The sequence below is a fragment of the Athene noctua genome, chromosome 7 (assembly GCF_965140245.1).
Source record: "Athene noctua chromosome 7, bAthNoc1.hap1.1, whole genome shotgun sequence".
NCBI classification, from domain to species: domain Eukaryota; kingdom Metazoa; phylum Chordata; class Aves; order Strigiformes; family Strigidae; genus Athene; species Athene noctua.
Window position 1 is genome coordinate 34,996,778 of NC_134043.1, and position 23,901 is coordinate 35,020,678.

Genomic DNA, 23,901 nt, shown 5'->3' on the forward strand with positions numbered 1-23,901 from the left:
TACATGACATCTGCTTAGGGACAGGACAACATTCTTTTGAATTTCCCAAGTTTGCAATTAATTTGTTTCAAGCTTGGATTGTAAAAGAGTTATGTAACACAAAAAGATGGCTTTTGTTTGTTTTTCTATTTGGACTGAAGTCAGAATCAGAATTCAGAAGAGTTGAATTAGGGCAGTTCAGGTGATTTTGTTATATTTCTCGCATTTTTATCTAAAAATCTGCCTTTTTGTTCAGCGTTCATTTATTTACCCCTTAGCTGAATTGTCAAACACAGACTCCAGCCATTTGCTAACTTATGTCCTACCATCATCTGGACAGCAACACACTTCAAATAAAGAGGCTTCCAAAGCATTTGTTTTTTCTCTGCAAAGTATTTTTAAAGAAAGTGTAGAAGTACTAGTGTATTCAAACAGACTTGTACAGCTTTGTACAACTTTGCAGCTCAGAAGGCTACCTGCATCCACTTGCAGTCAGAACACTAAAAGTTGTAAGCCCTGTTCAGCACTCTAATTTGGGTTCAGCCTCTAAAAGTAGAAATTATCTGAGATACTGTCTGTAAAAATTATCTCAGATAAAACCACAGTGACCAGGGAGAGAACTTACCGCTAAACCTCTTTTTCCTGCACGACCTGGTGGACCCATTGGACCTCGAGAACCCTACAAAGATTGCATACAAAACATATGTGAAGCAATGCACAAAAGTGTGCAGAATAGTTTTTTGTATAAATGAAGCACTAATGAAAAAAAAAAAAGAAAGAAGTCTCACTTACAGTTTCACCTCTTTGACCTGCATCTCCTGGTGGGCCAACAGGACCTGGAGTTCCTGGACCCCCTGGGGAACCTGGTAAGCCTGCAGGGCCAGGTTCACCACGATCACCCTGCAAAACATAATTTCAACATTATTTATCTAAAGAGGACATGATTAGACCAAAGCAAAAGGACTCTAGTGTTGCTAATCTATTTTCTAGCAGTTACAATCTACAAAGATATTCCTTCTGTAAGAAATCAAGTCTGAGTTTGTAGAGGCAAGCGTCCTTAGCCTTTAGCCAAGTGTCCTCAACTTTGAGAGTTACTACTTATTCAAAGCTGTGATACACTTTCAGAACAAGGTCTTTATTCAAGTTAACTGAGTGAAGAGAAAAATCTATAATAAGTCAATAATAAAATGGATATTTCCAGAAGTAACTTAAGAAAACAATACATTCTTACACGTTCTCCAACAGCTCCATCTCGCCCAGGAGTACCGTCATTACCAGCAGGTCCCTAGAGTTATGGGATAAAAATAGGGCTATTGATTAGATACTATAATCTTGCATTTCTATGAGAAGAGTTAGAAAGTTGTTCTCCACCTCTACCTTCAAGTTGAGGAGAATAACCACTAGACTGTCTTTTTTTCTGGCATGTTACAAGGCACTAATACTTACTTCTGGACCAGCTTCACCTACAGGTCCAGTGGCACCGGACTGGCCAATAGGTCCTGGGGGACCTTTATCACCAGGTGGCCCTGTGGGACCTTGTTTTCCTGGAGTACCCTAAAAAAGATGAGAAATATCATATCAGAATTTTAATCGCAAAGCAAAGAAAGCACAAAAAATCTACTGCCTGCAAAACACTACTCATTAATCCAGTCTGAAATACCATCCACATCTGTAACTTCCAAAGGGATAATTAAGGGAAGTGTTCTGATAGATTTTGAATATATATTTAATATAATGTGTATTTTTAAGCAGTTTAATTGCTTTTGAATAGACTTTTATTGATGTCTATAAGCTGCACTTGAAATTAGTCAATCTAGTAGCAACTTGAAGCACACACTCCCTTGATAGATCAATGTCTGATGGTGTTATCTGCAGTAGGTAAGGTCTTTTCTGACTCTGGAAAAATATAACGCAGTTTGAAATAAGTAACATGATTTTCTTTTTTTCTTTTTTTTTGTCTGTTTCAACAACAACAACTCTTGTTAGCCTGGAATAATTTCTCGCCAACTTTAACTATAAATTGAATATATGGATCCAGAGGTAATGGGAGATCCTCCATACCATCCCTTTTATTTATTTTCTATACAATTACTTGCTCTCCTGGATCATTAGGCTTTCCAATAAATATCTATGAATCCTACATGAAAGCAAAGAGAGCACAAACGGCAATTTTGAAGACTGTAGTTCACAATTTATAAAGTAGCAGTTACGGAGTATTTACACGTATTCAAGTGACCTTTGGGTACCTAAATGAAGAGTCAGGGGTTGGTTTTTTTCAAGGATTTAGTTTTAATCAATTAGGAACATTTTAGCCAGAAGTCTTAATGTTATTACCCTCCTTCTCTTAATTCAGGTTCAGATCTTCTATTATGGCAGAAACAAATTCTTCCACCTCATGCATTCGCATGAAACTTATTTACTATTCTCTCTGTATTTTCTCCTGCAATTGGAGTTTTCCAACTTTCTCCTTGAGTTACAGGGCACTATACTCTAATCCCACAAAGATGATGAGAAAGCCCAAGGCTGGCGGTATATTGACTTAATTGTTACTTACTGCAGGACCTGGCAGCCCTGGCATGCCTCTTTCCCCTCGCTGTCCTGGCATACCAACAATACCTCTTTGACCAGTAGTTCCTGCTGGACCAGGGGGGCCATCTGGGCCCTGAAATCCACAATGGATAAAACCAACGTTACGATAATTTCAGTAGCAATAAGAATTAGTAACAATGAGACCAAGCCTAGAGCTGGTCTGGGGAGAATTAATAACATCAACCAGGACATACTGGCTGCCCGTCTTCCCCTGCGTCACCCTTGTCTCCAGGACCACCAGGAGGACCGGCTGGCCCTCGATCTCCAACACGGCCATGAGAACCAGGGTCACCACGAAGACCTGGGGGACCTTCTTTTCCTGGCTCACCAATAGGCCCAGCAGGCCCTGGAGCTCCCTAAGAAGATTAAAACACTTTGTTATATTGGACCCTTTTCTGATCAGGACAACTGAATTCTAAAGACTGTGTTTCTATTAACTATAAATATGCATACTCTAATGAAGGCCCAAAGTGAATAAGCTAAGAGCTATTATAATCTAATTTATGATCAAATAAATGAAATGAAAGAAACATCTCATCAAATTCCATCCAAGCTTCACCCCCTGTTCAAAAATTTGCAATTTCAACTCCCTTCTTTAAATAAAACTTTGTTTTGTTCCCTTTTTTTTTTTTTTTTTCTTTTTTTATCTCAGGTGTACAACTACTGCTAGAAAACTCACCCTTGTCCATTCTTTCCAGTATTGTCAAGCTGAAGTCCATATTCAAATTTCTCATTCATGTAGTACAATTTAGTGTTTCATGGACATTTGTTCATTCCTCAAATACTTTTAAAAACTTCATATTTTTATTATGTTTTACGTAAACTTCACCTTTTAGTAAACTCACAATGACTGCAATTTATTTTTCTCATCAAAACATTAAAAGGCATATGAAGAGAGTGTCACAGTTCTCTGTGTGGTGTTGAATCCTCACATGTCGATTCACAGCTAATTATTTTGTTTTCTTAATGTTTCTGAAAATGTTTAGATATGATTTTGTGGTTTGGTTTTGGCTTTTAGTTTATTTTAATTTATCTAATGAGCAACTCCACCAATGAGACAGCCCGGCAGAGGCTTCTTCCTTTTCCAAAAGGACTCTCCAAAAAACTCTCCAAACTTCAGTCACCATTGAAGAGACAAAGTAAAAAGTACAGGAAGATACAGGTTGCTGTTTTGTTCTGGTAAGCAATTAAGTCATTAGAACAGCTTAACCAGTTCAAAGCCTACTTAACTCAGTGAAAAGGCTTGAACTAATTCTCACACACTGACACTGGATCAAGCCCAAGACTAATGAGTTTTATGTAATGAAGTCGGATGTAAGCATGCAGACACAGAAGTCAGTGCTGACAAGCTGTTCTCTCGTTAACACCAGGCCATGAACGCTGCTTCATCTTCCTGTTTTATTTAGTTTTCAGGTTTTCAACGACCAGTTTATAAAACACACATATTAGGAATATGACAACTGACTTACAGTAGGTCCTGGAGGCCCAACTCTTCCAGCAGATCCTGGGAATCCAGTAGCACCCTAAAAAACATTTTCATGCCAAGTTTATTGAAAGAAATACAGTACTGGTTACCTCAAATGTTCTCACCTGAATCAGTGAGCAAATGTTATAATTACAGACTGAAAAAGAAACTGAGATGAGGAACAATACACACATTACATAAAATTTCAGTATTAGATTATCTGCAGTCAGGTCCCAAAAATAAAATTTACTTACAGGTGGACCCTGAGTTCCTCTGCCACCTTTCAGACCAGGAACACCTGAAGGGCCCTAAGAGGAAAGGAGAAAGAGAGGGGTCATAGTGAACACCAGAATTTTTAAAATAAGCAAGATCAGCCTATTCCACTGGTTCTCTGACAATGTTATTTATACTTACTGGTGGACCAGGAGACCCAGCAAGACCCTGTGGTCCTGGGGATCCAGCATCTCCTTTCTGTCCAGGTTCTCCAGGTTCACCTTTCACACCTGGCTGACCATCAGGGCCCTACAAGAAATAATATTTAGAAGAGACATCAGGTCAGAGAATACCAAACCTTTCCAACCTAACAAAGTATTTTTGTAAGGAATTTCTAGATGGCAAATAATATCAGGAGAAGAAATCAGCCCAGAAAACAGTGCATTTGCTCAATGGTTCAGTTCAAGATAACTGTAACAGTTCAGCACAGTCTTCAGAAGACCCCAGATGGGATTTTCTGAAGTCTATGAAGTCAGAATTTCCATTTAAAGTATTTTCTCATTTAACCCACATTTTTCTTTCCATTAGATTTTCTATTTTCCTCAGCAGCTATTACATGCCTAAAAGCAAAAGGGACTAAATGTCTTTTCAAGTTTGTTGGTTTGTTGGGTTTTTTTTTTCCCCACAAATGGAAGCAGGTGCCTGACTCTTTGTGAAAGGTCTGAAACACAGTATTTAGACTGTGGGAAAGTTTGGGGTATTCACTGGAAAACTCACAAACCTTCCATTTGGACCATCAATTCATCCCAGCCTTCACTACTCATTTAGCAAATCTTTGCTACCTTCAGTAGATGACACTTTGTTACTTGCCTCATTTTAATCTCACAGGAACAACACAGCATATTCATGAAAATATGAAAGCTGGTGAACAATTATATAATCTTATCAACAAAAACACTTCTCAAGTGTCTGGGGTATTTACTGGCCCTTTTCTTTACTTGATACACTGATGGGAAAAAGAAACAGCTCTTTTTGCAACAAAAATGCAACTCACATTCCAGAGCACTGCAGTATTATTCATAATGAAGGAAACTAAGTATGTCAAAGCATGACTGAAGGAAACTCATTCGTGTTACAAAACACATACCGGAGGACCAGCAAAACCAACAGCACCAGTTGGGCCATTTTCTCCTCGGGAACCCTGATGAAAAAATTTAGAATAACTGTATTTAACATGAAAGACTTTCTATATACAGTATAACTTACAGTTAAATATACAAGAAAGGATGTTAACTATTTACTGTCATAAGTGTGATTATACTTTTGATCTAGTAATCAGAATCAAATGATCTTTTAAATCACAAAATAAATGGTTAACTACGATGTTAATATCTGCTTTATGTTCAAGACTATATGTAAACTTTCAGAATTTAGAGACAGAAGGCATGTGCAAGCACTAAAACCACAGTAGGAGAAATTCTGCTCAAAACCACTTCCAGTCATAGCAGGATTAGCTATGTTTAGTGAGTTTATGCAACCCACCATTCCAGTCGGATAGATGTGGAAAAAAAAGGAATAGTTCAAGGATCTACAAGGTCAGAACGGGCTATGAGCTGCTTCAACTGAGCTTTCCACACTAAGTTTGTTTGGAAAAGAAGGAGCTGAAGGCTGCCAAGCGCCAGCACTCCCCAGAGGGGTGGAAGCTATTCCAATTTACACTGGAAATGAGGCTGTTCTGATTTATGACAGAGACATTATCAATTCCAAGCAGTATGAAGAATCTAAAAGGGCTGAGCCTCTAACTCCCTAATCAAAGTCAATCCTTAAAATCTCAAATAGAACAAAGATGACAAGACTTAGCATAATTAGATAAAAAATTAAGATATACTTCTCTGCTTTGTCCATCTAAATAGTTGTAAGTGTACAGTAGTATCTGGTATGGGCACGCTTTTAAAAAGATTTAAACAATTACAAGCGGTGAGACATACTTTCAGGAGTGACATAAATGAGGATAACTCTATGTAAAGTGCTCTAAAACAAATATAGGACAGAGGAACAAAATCTGCCAATAGTTTTGCAAGTGCACAGCATCAAGACAGAACACCAGATTTTGGCTACAAAGAAAGGGGAAGAAAAATAGGAAAATATATCTGCAAATGAGACAAAACCTACAGTTTGGATCGTTGTTAGATATTGTTAACTTCTGCCAGGCAAAAGACGGACATGTTTACTCACAGGGTTTCCACGGGAGCCAGGAGGACCAACTAGACCTCGAGGACCTGGTTCACCCTTAAAATAAAAGTAAAGGTTACTTCCCAAGTAATTTATTAGACAAGTAGTAAAAATGCCAGTAAAATACTGTAACATTAAACTTCAGAACAGAATGGCACAAAAATCTGTTTACCTTTTCACCAGTAGGACCTGCTGGACCCATTGGGCCTATTGGACCAGGGAGACCCTTTTGAACAAATTAAGATAAAATGAAGTTAAAAAAGTGATGCTTCAAAACTGGTAGTTTAAAACTTCTCAGATGTTACTATTTCCATATGCTTTTTCATTCCTTTAAATTCTTCTCCTTTATCTCTGAAATATTGTTGGGTCTTTTTTAACAAAAAATTACTTGCATTTCCTCTCCTAGTGACCAAAATCCCACATCTCAAAAGCCCTGCTTTCATTCATTCTCTCTTTCTTTACTAACTTCATAATCTACTTTATGCAGTGTTTATGAATAAGGACAATGATAAAAAAAGTTCTGGCTTTATTTTGCTGTCTTAGGAAGAAATTATGTCCTTTTTTTCCCACTTGCACAGAACCTCTCTATTTGTTTTATGATAGCATTTCATTGCTTAAATTCATTTGAATGTGTCCATCATTACTTTTGAAGATTAATTTCTATCTTGAAAACTCCTCGAAAGTGTCCTTTTTCTCTTCATAGGGCACTTAGGCAAATAGGTTCCAATCTCTCCATCCAAACCCACCAACTGCAAGTAATGATCTTGCAGCATTATTCATATTACCTTCTTTGGTAATATTTTGATTACCAAAGACATTTAGATATCCCAATTATTATTCTCTTTCACTAGAAGCAGAGTACCACAAACTTGCACCAAGTTTATCTCAAACAAAATTTCCTCTCACTCAAAAATCTGCACTGTAACTTCGTTCAAACTAAAGAGAAATAATTAAAAAAAAAAAAAAAAAGTCAGCATTAACAAAGAATACTGCATCATCATCTATATTCTAGTGATCAATAGCAGAAATATCTGCAGATACCTAGCTTTAGAGGAGGGATGTATATTGTGTTCACTATTACTTTATCTGTTCATTAATTACTGTAAGTGGTGTTGCTTTACAATGACTAAGAACTGTTCTGTATCTTTGGATACTGTCTGACTCATAAAGTAATTCCAGCTCATAGTTGCTAGCTGTGAGTTAGTGCTTCTGTATGCTAGGGTTTCTCTAAAAACCTTCTCTTCTTTATCTAGAAATTTAGTCCAGTCAGAATCCTCCTCTTTCCTATGTATCACAGATTTCCAAATGCCTAGCAGTTAGTACTACAACTGGTTTGCAATACCCAAAAACCTCAGATAGACATGATTTATGTAAAATCTAACTCCAACAGCTTCTGGGAAGAAAATACAGTCAGTGCATATACAACAAACCCAGTACATTTGGGATTATTGGACAGTTGATCTATGCAGAAGTGTGCATGCAACGCATCTTGAACATACTAAATTTACTTCATGTGAGAAGACTAGCCATGTTATTTATGCATAGGAGATTCAAAGCTCTCCACAAGGGTCAGTGACTTACTGCCTATATGGGACTCAGTACATTTAGAGTAATTTTTGTCTGTGAAACTCAGGACAGACAGTGGGCAACTGAATCCAAACAAGAGGCATCTACCTTAGTCCAAGAGTCAGAACTGGCGGGTTTTCTTTTTGGCTATTGATCTCTGCCTGTTCCTTTTTTCATATTTTTACTATAGTCAGCTTATCTGAATCCCAAATGAACACACTACTTCTGGGAATCCTTTCCATTGACATCTTAAGTCCCATTATTGATTATACAAAACACAAACTTGGAACACAGACATCCCAAAACATTGTGTACAGCAGTCTTGAAAATCTTGAAGACCAAATTTGGAGGGTAGGGGGATGAGAATGATTCTCAAGGTGAGTAATGTTTATGAGCTGAGTATCTCTAGCACAATAAACAATGTGGCGTGTGGAGAGTAAATCTAAAAAGAGTAACAGATTTACTTACTCTTGCCCCATCATTACCAGCTGTACCTTCAGCACCTTTCTCACCTATGCCGCCCTATGGAAAATGTCAAGAAAGTATTATGACACTGAATGCTGAGTAGTTCATACCCTTGAACAACTACAGCATTAAGAGACAGGTGATTCTACTCAGCAACAACAGAAATGACCAGACTTACTCTGTCGCCCTTGGGGCCAGGCGTTCCAGCAATCCCTCTTTCTCCAGGCATACCTTGAAGACCCGGCGGGCCTGGATCACCAGGTGTCCCACTAGGGCCTGGGCTTCCCTGAAACAAATAGAGAACAAGTTGTTGTCTATTTATCTGAGAAATTTCTTTGTCTCTAGGCTGTAGAGCATGATGTGCCTGTGTTGAAGTCTCTGGGGTACAGTTTTAAGTAATAATTTTCTCTTAAATTTGGACTTTATTCATGTCCAAATACTTCTCTTTTCCCATTGTGTTACTCAGGAAGTTCAGCTGTAATACCGTAGTTCTTCCAAATACATTACTATTTACTCAGTGCATACTGGGGATAAGAATAGGCAAAAAAAGAAGGCTAAGCATCTTTCTGACTTGACCCTGATGGCCACATGGGTCTATTAAACAAACTAGCTACAGGTAGAAGTTGCCAGGGGCAGAGATGCCTTATTTATGCTTTGCCTCTCACAGCTCACGTCCATTACAGGTCCTGCATTACTAGAGGCATTCTGTACCTGTGGTGACCTTCCTAGGCCCAATTATATCAATTGCAGGTGAAAGAAACACATGCAGTTTTCAGTACTTTCTTTTAAACATTCAACCCTGGCAGGTGTCTTTGTGTAAACCGATGTGGTTCTTAAAGCACAGCGATTGCCAGAGGGTTTTCTGCAGTTCAGAAATGGCTTTGCCCTGTTCTACTGAGAAACACAAAAAACATTTTACACTTCAGACCTATATAAATTAATACAAAATGTGATTTCTCAACATCTTGCAAGTTATTAATATTGTTATACTGGAATAACTTTGTATGTACTCCTAGAAACCTTGTATAAACAAGATACCTTTTATGAAAATCTATCCCTTTTATTATAAAAATTATATCTCTTATGTTCATGTAAATGAGCAGAATTATACATTACATCACTGCAGCAACACAAATCTCCATGCAGCTTACCTTTGGACCATCAGGACCATGACCTCCAGCCATACCCTTTTCACCCTGGAGTCCTGATGATCCTGGTTCTCCCCTTTCCCCTGGATTGCCACGTTCTCCCTACAAAACAGAAGATTACTACTTATTTAGCAGTCAGGGTACAGTTCTGGTAGACAAAATCCTAAATACACCACTAATGCAGCGCTGCTATTTGAACAAAGAGCCTGTGAACAAATTCTAGGAGAACTGATCAAATAAAAAACAGCATTATGCTTTTATTGTTAAAGGTAGGCGAAATAGCATGTTGCCCAGCAAACTAAAACCTGTCATTTCACAGTAAACCAAATCACTTAGAAGCTAGTACTCAACGCTACTTCATGAGCTATGAAACCATTAAAGGTGGTAGGTTTTACAGAATCCATTTTAAAATGTATCCATGTTTACAACCACTTTACTGACAGGAAAAAAAGTCAAATATTCATGTTAGCTGTTAAAGTCCATATTATGTATCAACTTTCAACCTTGGAGAACTGTTATGAATATTTAAACTCTGAAAGAAAATACATACCCTAGGGCCCAATGGACCAACAGCTCCAGGATCTCCAGGAACACCCTAAGTAGAACAGAACTCACCATTAGGACGAAATCATTATTCACAGCCTAATAGTTATATAAATTAAGAGATAAACTTTTTCATTTCCAAAGTACTGTGAATGTAGATGGCTAGTTCTGAATGTTATCTGTCCATAACAAGAGGAGATAGTCCAACTCAGTCCAAGAAGATATTCAGATTCTAGTAATTATTTTATCCAAAAGCAGTTCTCAGACAGCTTGCAGACCGCATCAGTACAATTAAATTACAAAGAGAAAAAAAGGCAAAACCACTTTATAAAGTAAATTCTTGTTAAATCAGAAATTACCTGATCGCCTGGCTTTCCTCCCTCACCTGGTGGACCTGGTGGCCCAGGCAAGCCCTGTAAAAATGTAATTAAATGGTCACTAACATGATAGAAAGTTATGTAAATCCAGATTTAATTAAGATACCAAGAATACAAACGTAGTAGCATACTTAGTACAAGAGTATGCCCTCAGAGATCTGTAAGCAAAATAGTTTCATGAATATTTCACCAAGTGTTTTTCCCCCTCTAAATGAGACAGCGGGCCTTCTTTAACATTTGCAGGACACGTGTATCAGCCCTAAAAATAAAGTTCTCTATAAACAAGAGATTGAGTTGACCTAATTAATACTTCATTATCAAAACAATTCTTTTGCTCCGTATTTGGGACGTCTCTGGAAAATCTCCAAATTAAAACTGAAAACCAGCAAAGGTTTTCTCAAGGGATACAGAGCTGCTATGTAAGCCTTTGCCAGTTCAGTTTACTGCACAGCTGATGTGAAAGCCAAGTATAGCTAATTATTCTGAGCATCGTTGTCTTAGTTCTGAAGCTGCTTTTTGTTAATTTGGTTGAATTTCTCCAATTTAAGTTGATAAAGACAGGGCTATTTATTTTTTTCTTTAAAAAAATGAATGCACATACCTGAAACCCTGTAGGACCTGGAGGGCCTTGTTCTCCTCTTTCTCCTGCCAGACCCTACACAAAAGAAAGTACTAAGTATACAGTAGAGAAAAATAGACAGGCTCCACAATTTTTCTTCTTCTGAATATGTGTATTTTCAATTATGTATTTGTTTATTATTTATTTTTACTTACTGCAGGCCAAGATATACCCTATCTAAAGATGTAATAAGATGTATCTTATTTCTTTAAGATCCCCCTCCCCAAAATTCTGTGCTGACAGGAAAATACTCAAAGAATCATAAAATCACTTAGGTTGGAAAAGACCTTTAAGATCATTGAGTTCACATAGTTCCACTGAAACCAAGGAAGCTAGGAAGATGGACTGTGGGAAAATTTTGCTCACTTCACTGTTTTTTGTAAAGGTCAGTAAAAGGAATTAGCTTAGTAATGTATATATTTTTCAATACAAAGCTTCCCATTTTTCTAGGAATTTTTTTCTTTAAATGTTCTTGGGATTTTTATTTTTTTTTGGAATCGACAACTGGCATGAAGACAGATAAGAACAGAAGCAGAAAGAGGAATGAATGGATGGAGCGATGGGCAGGCAGAGTGGTAAAAGTTGACTTACTGGTGGACCAACAGGACCAGAAGGACCAACTTCTCCATCTTTACCAGGGGCTCCCTAAATTAAAATGACATAGGAAGAAGTCTTATATAGTGAACATATATAGCAGAAAAGCATCATTTTCTGTAATCACTGCAAATAACAGTCACACTCACTCTCTGCCCTGGGACACCTGCATTGCCTGCTTCTCCGGGTTTTCCAGGATCGCCCTAATTCGCAGAAATAAAAATTACTATATTTAGATACTGCTTTCATCCATTTAAATACATGCAAATGTTTAAAGTTAAGTAGATCTTGGGTATCAGTTTCCATACTCACACTACTACCCTTTGGCCCAGGAAGGCCCATGCTGCCGGGCTGGCCTCTGATTCCTATTGAACCTGCTGGACCTGGACGTCCATCTTCTCCAGGAGCACCCTAAAGAGAAAAAGAATTTTCCTCATTAAACTGGAAAATGGTTGTATATATAAAAAAATAACATTAATCTGGTCTGGTGCCCACAGTTACTAGTCAAAATGTCTTTAAAGCAGATATAGCTCTATGGATTTAAATCCATACTGCTGGATTTAATCAAATACAACATAATTACCATCATTAAGCCATTATGTGAAAATACTTTATTGTTTCTTTAGAGAGACATTTAAAAAAGATATTTAAAAACATTACAGCAGCTGCTAAACAACAGACACTGCTACACAAACAAAACTAAAGGAACATTATCTGCATTAATTTGGAGTAGGGAATCTAAACTGAACACTTAGAAGATGAATCTTCACAAATCAAGAAAACTCGAGTTAATAAAAGTAATTTCAGTGAGTTGGGACCTTTGAATTACTGTTTCCTCCCTGAAAGAACTAATTTTTGTGTTGCTTACCAAGGGGCCAAGTTTTCCTTCTGGTCCTTGAACACCTGGATTTCCTGTCAAACCCTAAAAGTGGGAGTAATATTGGTGTTAAGTTGTGCATATAGTCCTAGAACAATAGAGAAATGTAAATAAATCCAAAAGGTACACTCAGTCACTACCATGGTGCAAACACTAAGACATTCTTTACACAAGAGTATCTTCCCTGTATCAAAGGTCCTCATCCTCATCTTCACTTTACATCTTCATCCCCCACTGCCTTTGATCTTCTCTTTTTCTAGTCTTTCTTTTCGTACTTTTACACCTCTTGAGCTTCTCACGGGCTCATCCTTATTTCTGCGAACATTATACAGTGACCTAAATCGCATCTTATACTTGCTATTCCCCTTCTCTCCTTTTGTAATATTGCAAATTCTCCCAAAATATTCTTCCTGACAAAAATCTCTAGATGACATGCACCACTCAACTACATAAGTTATCAATCACCAACTTAATGAAGGTCTGGCCTTCAATTCATGTTATCTGTGGCAACTGTGTGCTTTACAAGCACACTTCCTTCAGTTGCATTAGCCACTCTCAAGCAGAACTATTTCTCCTTTTTTGAAGACAAGTGGAACCTGTGCTTCCCAACACCAGCAGGAAAAATGACAGGCATTTTGGCCTTCACCCTTTAAGTAGCCCCACTGAAACAAGTCTGCCCTTGTATAATAGCTTCTTAATTCTGCAAAGTTCATTGCTGCCTTCTGAAAATAATGTCATGGTTTATAGTGTACTGCTATTAGCTCCTTACCCTTGCACCCGGGAGGCCAGGTTCACCAGGACGCCCAGGATCTCCCTGACCTCCTTTAGGACCAGAAGAACCTGCTGGACCACGCTCCCCTTGGGCACCCTAGAAAGAAACCAGTTGACTAGTAATTAACAGGTAGGAACACTAAGAAAACAGCAACAGTAAGAGAAGGTTAAATAAAACAGGTATCTTGTATTAAGGACTTAGTTTTTGCAAACAGAGTTCCAAATCTTTAATACTTTCATTATTACTACTTTGTCCCCCCAAATTATTACTTAAAAAGTGTCTCTTCCATAAATTTATATAAGGATTTTAGAATTTTCCTGTATTTTTACCAAAAAGCTAAGAATTTATAGAAACACTAGACAAATACAGATGTGAGTCACTTCCCTGGAAGTGTTATAGCACTTAGGAAAGCCGAAGGGAGAAGTCTAGAAAAACTATGCCACGCACAAAGAAAAGGCAATTCTTCAAATAGTTACCTACTATAGAGTAATACATAAAATGATATAGCAGTAGAAACAGGTCAACATCTCTTATCTATTCACCTTTGAGCATGAGGGAGCATTAAGTGACAAGCAAGGAAACCTGAACATCACAGGAACTGAAAGTGACTTTTCACCAAAAAAAATGTAGTCTCAAAACATTCAGAGCCCATTTTGGCATTTGTCAATTCCTTCTGACCCTACTTCCAATGACTCTGAGGATGTACCAAGAAGCACATCTTCTTAATGGAACATTTTCTCTCTGTATGTCTGTATGTATGTAAATTTTAAAAATTACCCACATAAAAGACAGACACTTTAATTTCATTTACCTTTGGTCCAGGCAAGCCATCAGAACCTGGAAAACCACGATTACCAGGAGCACCCTGGGAAAAGGCCATAGATACAAGATTATCATCACAATTTTTATATAATTTTTTGCAAATAAAGTATTAGATTTATGGTTTTGGGGTTCATGGGTTTTTTCCTTACAACTTTTTGCAATACTTTAAACTTGGGGGGGGGGGGGGGGGGGTGGGGGGTGTTTAACCACTTGTAGTGGTAAAAAAATCAATGTTCCGTTCACCCATGCTGAACAGCTCCTATGTGAACAGTCTCATTGAAAAGAAGATGGCCATTTGTACAGGGGTTAAGTAAAAAATCTGCAGATTAGTTCATCGTATCTCCATCATTTCTGCTACCATACTATCCTGTGCACTGAAACCACAAATGAAAATATCCAGGGTAAAAATAATGCACAATATGACAGATTTCCCCAAAAATAATAAGCAGAAGTATGATCTATTCAGGATGCAAAAAAACATCATGCCATATTTTTATATCCTGATTCTCAGGGTATCATTTTCAAAAAGAATATATGACAGAAGACAGCATCCTAAAATCACTAATCTGAAATAGAACCAAGTTATAGACACAAATTAACGAGTTAGGAAAATAATGTTTGACTAAACCCCCAACAAAGCTGTAAGAAAATTCATGGTTAAGATGTTTCTTCGTTTAGCAGTGCATCTTTCAAGACATATTCCCTCGGACTGCTTACCCTCTCTCCAACAGGACCTGGTGGACCTACTGAACCTGGATCACCTCGAGGACCTCTCTTCCCTTCTTCACCTACAGGGCCAATGGGACCCTGGGGACCTTGAGGACCCTAGTGAAAGTAAAATGTTTTCCAAAAAAACAACTGTTAAGCTCACCACTTCTCAGGTATATTGAAACAGACTGTCTTCTAATCATTAAAAACATTTTTCCAAATCAAGGACAAAAAATCTAGTTAGGTTTTGAATCAGTTACAAAATGCAGCTTTTCACCATCAGCTTTTCTCTTTTACAGTGTTTATTAGCTATTATTTCAATAAGAAATGTATTATGAATAAAGTAATTCTGCAGTTTAGCTGTACAGTGCTTCTTATTATCACCTGTTTGATCAGATACAAAAGCTGCAAAGGATTCAAAATTCAGTGAGACTCGTAGAAGTTCTCAAAGAAAGGAGAAGACAGCCAATGGTAAGGAAACCGTAACTTCATCTGCATAGTTTTGTCAGTTATTATGTAACCATTTAACTAGTGAGAAAGAAAAAAATAAAGACTGGTTGACAAGTCAAACTGATTTGAACGCTGCAGAATCACTTTTCTTTCAAAATTCACATGGTTACAGCATGGAATTAGCCATGTTCTCAAATACTCTGTCACAAACATTAGCTGTGGGCCAAAGAGCTATGTATACCATGCATGTATAAATATTTATATTAATGTATAAATAAGATACAGTTAATATATACACAACTGCGTAAATATAGAATGTATTAAATGTAAGTTCAGGATTAAAAGGACTTCTTAATTATGATTGGCACACAGACCTGTGTGCTCTTAAATGTTCAGAAGCATATGGATCTCTTTCTCATGAGCTGAAGAAATTAGAATAAACTCATTATGCATGCTACAGTAGATGCACTAATTGGTTTCTCTGTCCTTGAGTCCTGTAAGGTCTATACTGGGTAGGTGATTTATAGCATCAAAGGACCTGCTTCACCATTCATTCTTAGTACTGTCTCGCCAGGTTTACTGTGGTTTGTCTTCCACAATAATTACTCAAAACCAAAAAGTAATCCGATGCTTGTAATCAAGAAGAGTGTTGAAAATTGTAAGAATCTATTCAAAATACTCATACAAGCCTTTGTGATTCCCATTCATCTTACAAAGCATATGAAGACTTACAGGTTCACCTTTGGGTCCTGCTTCTCCCTTGAAACCTGGGACACCAGGGTCTCCCTGAAAACAAACATTAATAACACCTATAAGGTTAAAACTCAGCATAAGTAATTCGACCATTCCGGATAATCCTATGAACCAGAAAAACATTCCCTATTGTAGTAACCAGCGGTAGTTAATATAAGAGGATGCTTATAGTTGTTCGTCTTTCCCTTTAGCGTGCTTATTTATTATGACATTATCAAGACAAAAATTTAAACGAGACAATTTCAGAAAATAATTGTTACTGTTTGTCCAAGTTTATATAGACATGCTTCTTTCTTAGGCCTCTAAAAAAGCAAAACCAGTATTTTGGACACATAGATCCAAATCTCAGCATATTCACTAGTATGTGATTAATTTATTTAAAGGAACCTCACTCTAATCACTGTTTCACAGCATGATACATTTGCTAGACATCTTAATTTCCACAGAGACAAAGCCATCCTTACCGGTTGACCTCGAATACCAGGTGGGCCAGTACTGCCTTGTGGTCCTGGGGAACCGGGTGGACCTGATAAACCAAGAGGGCCTCCAGTGCCTGGAGATCCCTGTAAACAGAAATAACAGCAAGCACAGTAAGGAAAAAATAATAAGGAAATAAAATAAATCCACTTACACAATTTTTTCAATGGGTGATATGATCACTTACAGTTGGGCCCTTGGCACCTGGGGAACCATCTGTCCCTTCAGTACCCTAAAAATAACGTACCAATCATTAGGAAGGTATCGATAACAAAAGCAGATGATGATTGTTATTTTATTCACTTTACAGGACCAGAAAACAAAGGCTATTAAATAAACACAGCAACGTAAAATCTACTTTTGGAAATGCTAATATGACTAACAAAGTGTGCAAATTAACGTGACTTTTAATCTTTAAGATCCTATGTTTAAACTTAAGCTTTAAATACTTGTAGGATTGAGACTCTATCAGGCTGTATAACTTCCAGTTTTCTAAGTCCCTTTAATTAAATAATGAAAAGTTGTTTTCAGTAAAATAAGCACCGAACAAATGAATGATAACTTTCCTATTCCGGTAAAGAAGTATTTTGAGCAAAACTCAGTGCCTATCAAGTGGGGTATTAAAATCCCCTATAAAAAGGCAACATGCAGAAGCTGAGCACTGAGGAACTAAATTCAACGTACTTACAGGAAGACCTTGTGATCCAGCTGGACCCTGTGGACCTGTTTCACCTCTTTGTCCTTGAGGACCTTCAGGACCACGAGGACCTGTTGGACCTGCTTCACCCTACGATTTCACATGAGAAAACAACTGGAGATTATCTTGCTCTAAAAAGTAACACTTCAAAGTAACTAAAGAGAAATGTTGAGTTCAGGTTTCAAAATAGTTTATTATCCTCAAAATATACTTTTGCTTACCTAATTCTGCTTCTACTACTTCTATGTGAATGTAAACTTTAAAAGTACAAAAAAAATTTTACTTCATCATATACAAGGACAAGGAAACTTTCTACAGAGAAGCTGCACTATATACAGTGGCCCATAGCAGATCAGATATTTTAGATAGACATCTCTCTCTAAAATCCCAGTATGTATGTAATTTGACAACCTTTTTTTTTTTAACTTTGTTAACAGCTAAAGCTTAAGATTTAGAAATGGTAACACATCTGGTGTTTTTTTGCACAGTACAGATTAACTCACTGTTGCAGCACTACATGAAATAGAAAATCCCTGTAAGGTTGAACTGGATGCTCCAATAAAAAATTTCCTCCTGGCATCTCCTTTTAATTTTATTATTATATAATTTGCCTTTTGGAACTGATGGCTTTTAATATCATGTCTTCGTAACTGAAATCCCCATCTTCATTGTGTAGTCTGCTCAGCTTTTATGAGTTCAAAACAGCTATTCCAATTTTACATCACCTCATGATCAAACTTGAAGGTAGCTCCTCCCTTTCAAAACCTTTCATTCTTTCATCATGTGACAGCTTCTCCAAACATTTATTTAGGTATTAAGTATTGCTTAGTCATACCAAAATATTTTGACATGCACTAAAAGGTCTATCATTTAATTGTATACATTATGCTAATAGTCTTATTAAAACTTTAAAAAAAATGTTTTGTGAATGTTGCCAGTTTCATAGCAACACAAAACATTTGCTGAACTTGGCTACCCGACTGAGAGTTTCTTCTTGTATAATTTTTTCCTACCATGTTTTAGGAGTATAAAGGAACAGAGGAGCAACTGGGTGGAGGGCAAGTATAAGAAAGCTGTTTGAGTTGTCTTTTCTATCTTTGCAGACATATTCTCAAATCTAGGAAAAAAACGTAAATAAATTGAACACTTTCTTGAAAAACAAGACAGGGAAGTCCCACAAAGACAGTGCTGCAGCCAGTGAAAGTTTTTCATTTCAGCCCAATCACACAGAGCCATAAAGGGGGTAATCGCCATTTGCTCTATTGTGATGAACTGCAGTACATCTCTGTTGGGGTTCAAGCCTTTTCCCTAGCAGTCTAGGTCATCTCAAGAAGTGTTCTTGGCTGAAACTGGAAGTTTCAGCACTAGAAGGTACTGCTTCCATCCATAGTCTTAGACTAGTCCTTGCAACTTAGCTTGTAATAATGCATCTTGTTACTCTTTGAGAATACTAGACAAGATTCCTGAGGCACAGCATGACAGTCATCTTATAACCACCCCTTAGCTCAAGCAAAAGTGAAAGCAAAGAGAGTATCCTAACTGTGGTGAATTGCAATTGCTTTATTTGACTTCTGATTTCTATCTTCTGTCTCAAGGTCTTGACTGATTTCACAGTAACTCAGGGACCTGTACACATTCCAGTCTGAACTCTATGTAGTCTATTACACATTTTTTAATTCTGTGTTGTTAGACATATTTCATTTTTTACCTTTACACCAGGAGCACCTGGAAACCCTGGAGAACCAGTTATGCCAAGTGGGCCCTATAAAAGACAGACATACAAAACTGTAATTCTGCAGTTTAGATCACACAGATCAGTATCTAATCACTGGGTAAATATGGTTCTGGGATTAAGTGTATTTTTTAGTCATAAAACATTTGTTCATGACAAAATCAAAGTAACTATAAATAATGTTTTTCTAACTGATACGCATACATTCTATGGAATTGTGGTGCAGTATTTATTTTAATCACGTATTTACGGACTCCAGCAAAGCAATAGCTCTTGATTCAGCTATAAGGCGTAAATTGCAATGTACACAACTGACAATTGCTATAGTTAATTGTTTTTCAATTTTAATTTTTTTTAAAAAATATATCCTCTTTTTATATCTATGTTACTGTGGTATGGTAAGGAAAATATCAGATACTTGTTAAGCTATCACAATTTCTCCTACAGAAGGTAGCAAAGGAGAGTTTCAAATCTTTTAAGCCTAAAATAGTAATCTAGAAAAAAGATAAATACAAGCCACATTCACACTGAAACAACTGGATTGCTAGACAAGATATTTGAGGTAAGCAGCATGACAAGTGAAGTATAATTAAAGGCTCTGCAACTACATGCCCTGCTTCCTACTCTTCTGCTCCATTGAGATTCCCAGATTCACAGCCAAATTAATTTGCAAGCTTTCAAACACAGATTTTGTATCACATTTTCAAGGCTATATAGACAAAGATGTACAGGAGAGACAGTTTACTGCTTGGATTTTTGTTCAGACAGGCAGGTGTTTATGGAAAAGGAAGTGGAGGAAAGGCTGGGTTATGGCACACCATGAAACACAACGCTGTGCAGAGGTACATCTTCAGCTCCCAAAACTAGTGTAGCTCTTCCCAAATAGCATTATATCTTGAGACAGTCAATGCTATTTCTAAGAAGGGCTGACAGCTTGAGCAGACCATAATATTGATATGGCTACACTCTTTCTGGTTCTAGAGCCAAATTCTTGGTACACTGCGCTGCAGTGTGTAGGAGCGCCTCACGTAGCTGCGAGGATGTGGAATTTGGGCAAGGATGCCCAACAGCTGGGACAGCATTACATGGCTGACTGTCCAAACTCAGTAAGAAAGCAAGCTTCAAGTGTATACACTTGAATATACCTGTATGGTATGATGCAGGCCTTGTTTTGCTAAACAGAAAGACTTCCAATTAAGGGGTTTAGAGTATATTTGTAAACTGTTTCCATTTTCATAATGCCTCTTGTGCTGAACAAGACATTCAACAGAAGACCTTTCTACTGTATTATAAACTCTCTGGATGGCGGCACACAGTGGTCATAAATATTCATTACAACACTGTTTCCAGATAATTCCTCTTTATCTTTGCCTGATTTTCTTTTTTTTTTGTAAACTATGATGCATAGTGTGAAAAAATGTTCTATGTAATAAAGCTCTGCTGACAATAAGAACAATCTGTCCCACTAAGCATTAATGACAGACATTTCTGCCATGACCTTGCACTAGATTTCTACAGAACTGATGTAACAGTCTAAGTACATTTTTGAAAACCTGTGTCCCAGTTTACTGGATCACAAATATATTTCTGCCAAATCTCTCTTGTTGCAGGAAGAATTCCAGAATTACAGTATACACTGCACTGACCCAAATAACAATGTATTTCATTAACACTTCCTCCAATGAAAACCAGATGCATTAAGTACCGGTATCTCCCCTGTGACAGTACATGGGATTTTACCAAAAATATTAGTCAACCAATTATCATGTCCAGTTTAGCTGAGCTCATATATTATGCCAAATAAAAATTTCAAGCTCCATTTAGAATTTCATAGCTTAGGACCCACCTTTTTTAAGCTTCCTAATCTGTTTTCAATACTGAAAAATTTCTTGATTCAGAGTTTCTTCTAACAAGTTACACTCCTTTCATGGTGCACTAAACAAATGAGGTTTGCATCTTTTAGACATGCTCATTTTTTTGAGCTTCTATTATAGTTCATTATTTCTTCATGAACTTTGCAATAAAACAGTCTGTTCATTAAGATGACATAGGCAAATGAATGTTTCTCAAGACATATCACTATTAAACAAAGAGCATGCACATTATGAAATTTTAATTGTGGGCAGGTGTGGTTTGCGGTTTTGAAGGAGGTTTTTTGGTGTGGTAGGCCTTGGGATTTTGTTGGTTTTCTGTTGTTTTTTAAAAAAAGTTGAATATCATAAAGTGGTAAAGGCTCATGTTGGCTGCATCAACAAGCAGAAATTGTTGACCACATCACAGAATTAATGCTTTCAAAAAAAGAACGCCACATTTTTAAGGTGGAAGCTGGCCTCACACAAATAGTACAAAATCGTCATAAGCTTTCGTTTGCAAAAGAAGAATTAAGTGTATGTATGTGAATAATCCCACTGGTTTCCTAAGACATTTGCTCATGTAAATTGACTCAAAGGCATTTTGCAAATGCGCTGTGAGACTAGATTCTAGGATTGAAACCACCACCCTTCAGTACACCAACATCCAGAGTTTAAACCACCACAGTCATCTTCAGCTCTGTTGCAATCATGTGAGAAGTACTACAGTCATGCATACGAGGCTTTCTCAGTTTGGCAGACATTCATGCATAGGGTTCTGTTCAGTGTGTGACTGTCCGTAATTAAAAAGCCATCTTATACACATTTAGTAATGGACAAATTGCAGGTAGCAAGTTCTGCTATCAGTGAGCGTGCTTCTAAGAGTCTTCTTGCTAAGAATAGGTGCAAACTCGTTTGTTAACTTCATATGCAAAGGAAGATAACACGCAAGTATAAACTGGTTTATATTGCAGTGCAGATCTTATCTCCCTACGATATGGACCCCACTTCATAAAAGCAGCAAAGCATCACCCCTCCAGGGAAGTGCTATGGCCTACTCTGCAAATTAAAACCTTTAGATGAAGCAAACTGCAGAGCATGATTTCTCAGAGGACAGCATTAAAGCTATGATGAGTAGAACTAGGAATCACTTACAGATACTTCCAGGTGCACTTACTGTTAACAGCAACTGCCAACAGCTTTTTGTGCTTCTTCTGGTAGTGTCAAAAGGCAAGTGGCAAACATAAGGTGAAAAAAATAGGTGATTAAGAAACAAACGTACCATTGGTCCTGGCTTCCCAGGCATACCATGCTGGCCACGTCCACCCTAAATACAAAAATGGACAAGACAGAATATTTCTAAGAACTGTAACTAATTTTTCTTTATTACTTGTTATTAGCATTTGTGATAACAGACAGATATACTAAAGTGATCAAAGAAATGCCATATTGTCTCCAAACACTGGCATGGAAAACTTCTGGAAGAAATTATGCTCCCCCTCAAGTAAATTGATTTCTCTATTTTCAGAGAGGCCAATATTTTGACAGTGTAATTGTATGGAGCACATAACATAAATGAAGTCATGGGGAGAAATGCCAGAAAAACAACACTTGATACTAGACGTCGAGCAACTAATTTCTACTCAAATATGATCTCATGTCAAGGCTAATCCCTCTTTTTGCTGAAAAGCAAAATAATTATTAAGAAGACAGATTTATTATAAGACTTACTTTAAATTAAATGTCTAAATTTTAATTTTAAACTATTTTCCAGACAAAATCAAGACATATTATTTCTAGTTCCATAATTTTTGAAGAAAAGAGCCTCTCACAGAAACAAAGAAGAAATTTTTGCATTTACTGAAAAAAAGTGTTGTGAGGGTACCTGGCCTCATAGGAAGTTCTGGTGTGAGAAATTACCACACAGCGAGCATTCTCCATTTAAAACTGGTTTTGACTTTTGAAAAATTACAGTAAAGGTCTCACCTCACAAAATTCTGCTCAGGCCCTAACTTTCCTAAGCTACAGCAGAACTCACCACAGAACTGACTAGCTGTCACATGAATAAACACTTCAGGCTCAGGGATTTAAACTTAAGTAAAAGAAGGGAAGAATTACAAGGAGAGAGAAGGAAGATCCTACTTACAGGGGCACCCTGTGGTCCAATTCGACCTCTTTCTCCTGGCATTCCTCTAGGACCCTTGAAGAGAGAACAAAAAGTGCATTATTTAGGAGCTCATCATGGCAGAGTAATAAAAAGGGTTACAGAATTCACTTGACTTTTCCCCCCACAGTGAATAGAACATACGCTACTCCCTCTTTTTTTTCTTTTTCTCATTTTTCTTTTCTTTTTACTTTTCCTTTGCTTCAAATAAATTTTGCACTGTATTGCTCTTCAGTGATTTTCTGCTCATTCTTCTTTATTTGCTTTTAACATGAACATGACTAGGTTCACTGAGACTACAAGCATGATAAGGACAGATGATGAGAACCAGAGTTCCAGAACCAAGGGGTTTTTTTTTACCTCCTGCAGGTGTAGCTTATATCTTGTCCTGTAGCAGGAAAGAAGTAGCAGCTTACATAAATCCTTTCAGCCTCACAGGCTTGCCCAGTGGAAATTTAATAGACTGTAATTTTTCTTTTCCTGTTCCAACAGTATTTCTAATTTTAAACACATTACAATAAATTCTGTATATACTCACCAAGGTCAACAATGCAATCTCACTTACTACAACTCATTCACAAACTAGGTTCCACTTCAGGGATATTACATTCTGCATGACACAAGATAGTGCTTTGCAGAGAGATGTCATTATCTGATATCAGAAAGGTGCTTTACATCCAGAAGCACTGCTGAGAGTTGATTTTTGGCATGTTACACTGCTCACAAGTATACAGTTGTCCAAAACCTCATCTGAATGAAAACTACTCTGACAAAAAGATTCTCGTTTTCATTTCCATGCTACACATGCT

General features: G+C 37.3%; 1 protein-coding gene across 2 annotated transcripts in view; it reads right to left on the reverse strand.

Annotated features, from left to right (window-relative positions):
* Window positions 1-23,901, reverse strand: part of COL5A2 (collagen type V alpha 2 chain) — a 113,293-nt gene that overhangs the window by 12,251 nt on the left and 77,141 nt on the right. For both annotated transcript variants that reach the window (XM_074910584.1, XM_074910585.1), the window contains exons 16-47: window positions 23,075-23,128; window positions 22,211-22,255; window positions 19,055-19,108; window positions 17,338-17,436; window positions 16,837-16,881; window positions 16,637-16,735; window positions 16,152-16,205; window positions 14,979-15,086; window positions 14,251-14,304; window positions 13,437-13,535; window positions 12,659-12,712; window positions 12,103-12,201; window positions 11,940-11,993; window positions 11,788-11,841; window positions 11,179-11,232; window positions 10,560-10,613; window positions 10,208-10,252; window positions 9,661-9,759; window positions 8,688-8,795; window positions 8,513-8,566; window positions 6,651-6,704; window positions 6,482-6,535; window positions 5,394-5,447; window positions 4,448-4,555; window positions 4,288-4,341; window positions 4,038-4,091; window positions 2,763-2,924; window positions 2,534-2,641; window positions 1,426-1,533; window positions 1,211-1,264; window positions 772-879; window positions 605-658 (exon numbers count right to left, since the gene is read on the reverse strand). In XM_074910584.1, coding sequence (XP_074766685.1) covers window positions 605-658; window positions 772-879; window positions 1,211-1,264; window positions 1,426-1,533; window positions 2,534-2,641; window positions 2,763-2,924; window positions 4,038-4,091; window positions 4,288-4,341; window positions 4,448-4,555; window positions 5,394-5,447; window positions 6,482-6,535; window positions 6,651-6,704; window positions 8,513-8,566; window positions 8,688-8,795; window positions 9,661-9,759; window positions 10,208-10,252; window positions 10,560-10,613; window positions 11,179-11,232; window positions 11,788-11,841; window positions 11,940-11,993; window positions 12,103-12,201; window positions 12,659-12,712; window positions 13,437-13,535; window positions 14,251-14,304; window positions 14,979-15,086; window positions 16,152-16,205; window positions 16,637-16,735; window positions 16,837-16,881; window positions 17,338-17,436; window positions 19,055-19,108; window positions 22,211-22,255; window positions 23,075-23,128 — 2,358 coding nt within the window. The remainder of the gene's footprint in view (window positions 1-604; window positions 659-771; window positions 880-1,210; window positions 1,265-1,425; window positions 1,534-2,533; window positions 2,642-2,762; window positions 2,925-4,037; window positions 4,092-4,287; window positions 4,342-4,447; window positions 4,556-5,393; window positions 5,448-6,481; window positions 6,536-6,650; window positions 6,705-8,512; window positions 8,567-8,687; window positions 8,796-9,660; window positions 9,760-10,207; window positions 10,253-10,559; window positions 10,614-11,178; window positions 11,233-11,787; window positions 11,842-11,939; window positions 11,994-12,102; window positions 12,202-12,658; window positions 12,713-13,436; window positions 13,536-14,250; window positions 14,305-14,978; window positions 15,087-16,151; window positions 16,206-16,636; window positions 16,736-16,836; window positions 16,882-17,337; window positions 17,437-19,054; window positions 19,109-22,210; window positions 22,256-23,074; window positions 23,129-23,901) is intronic.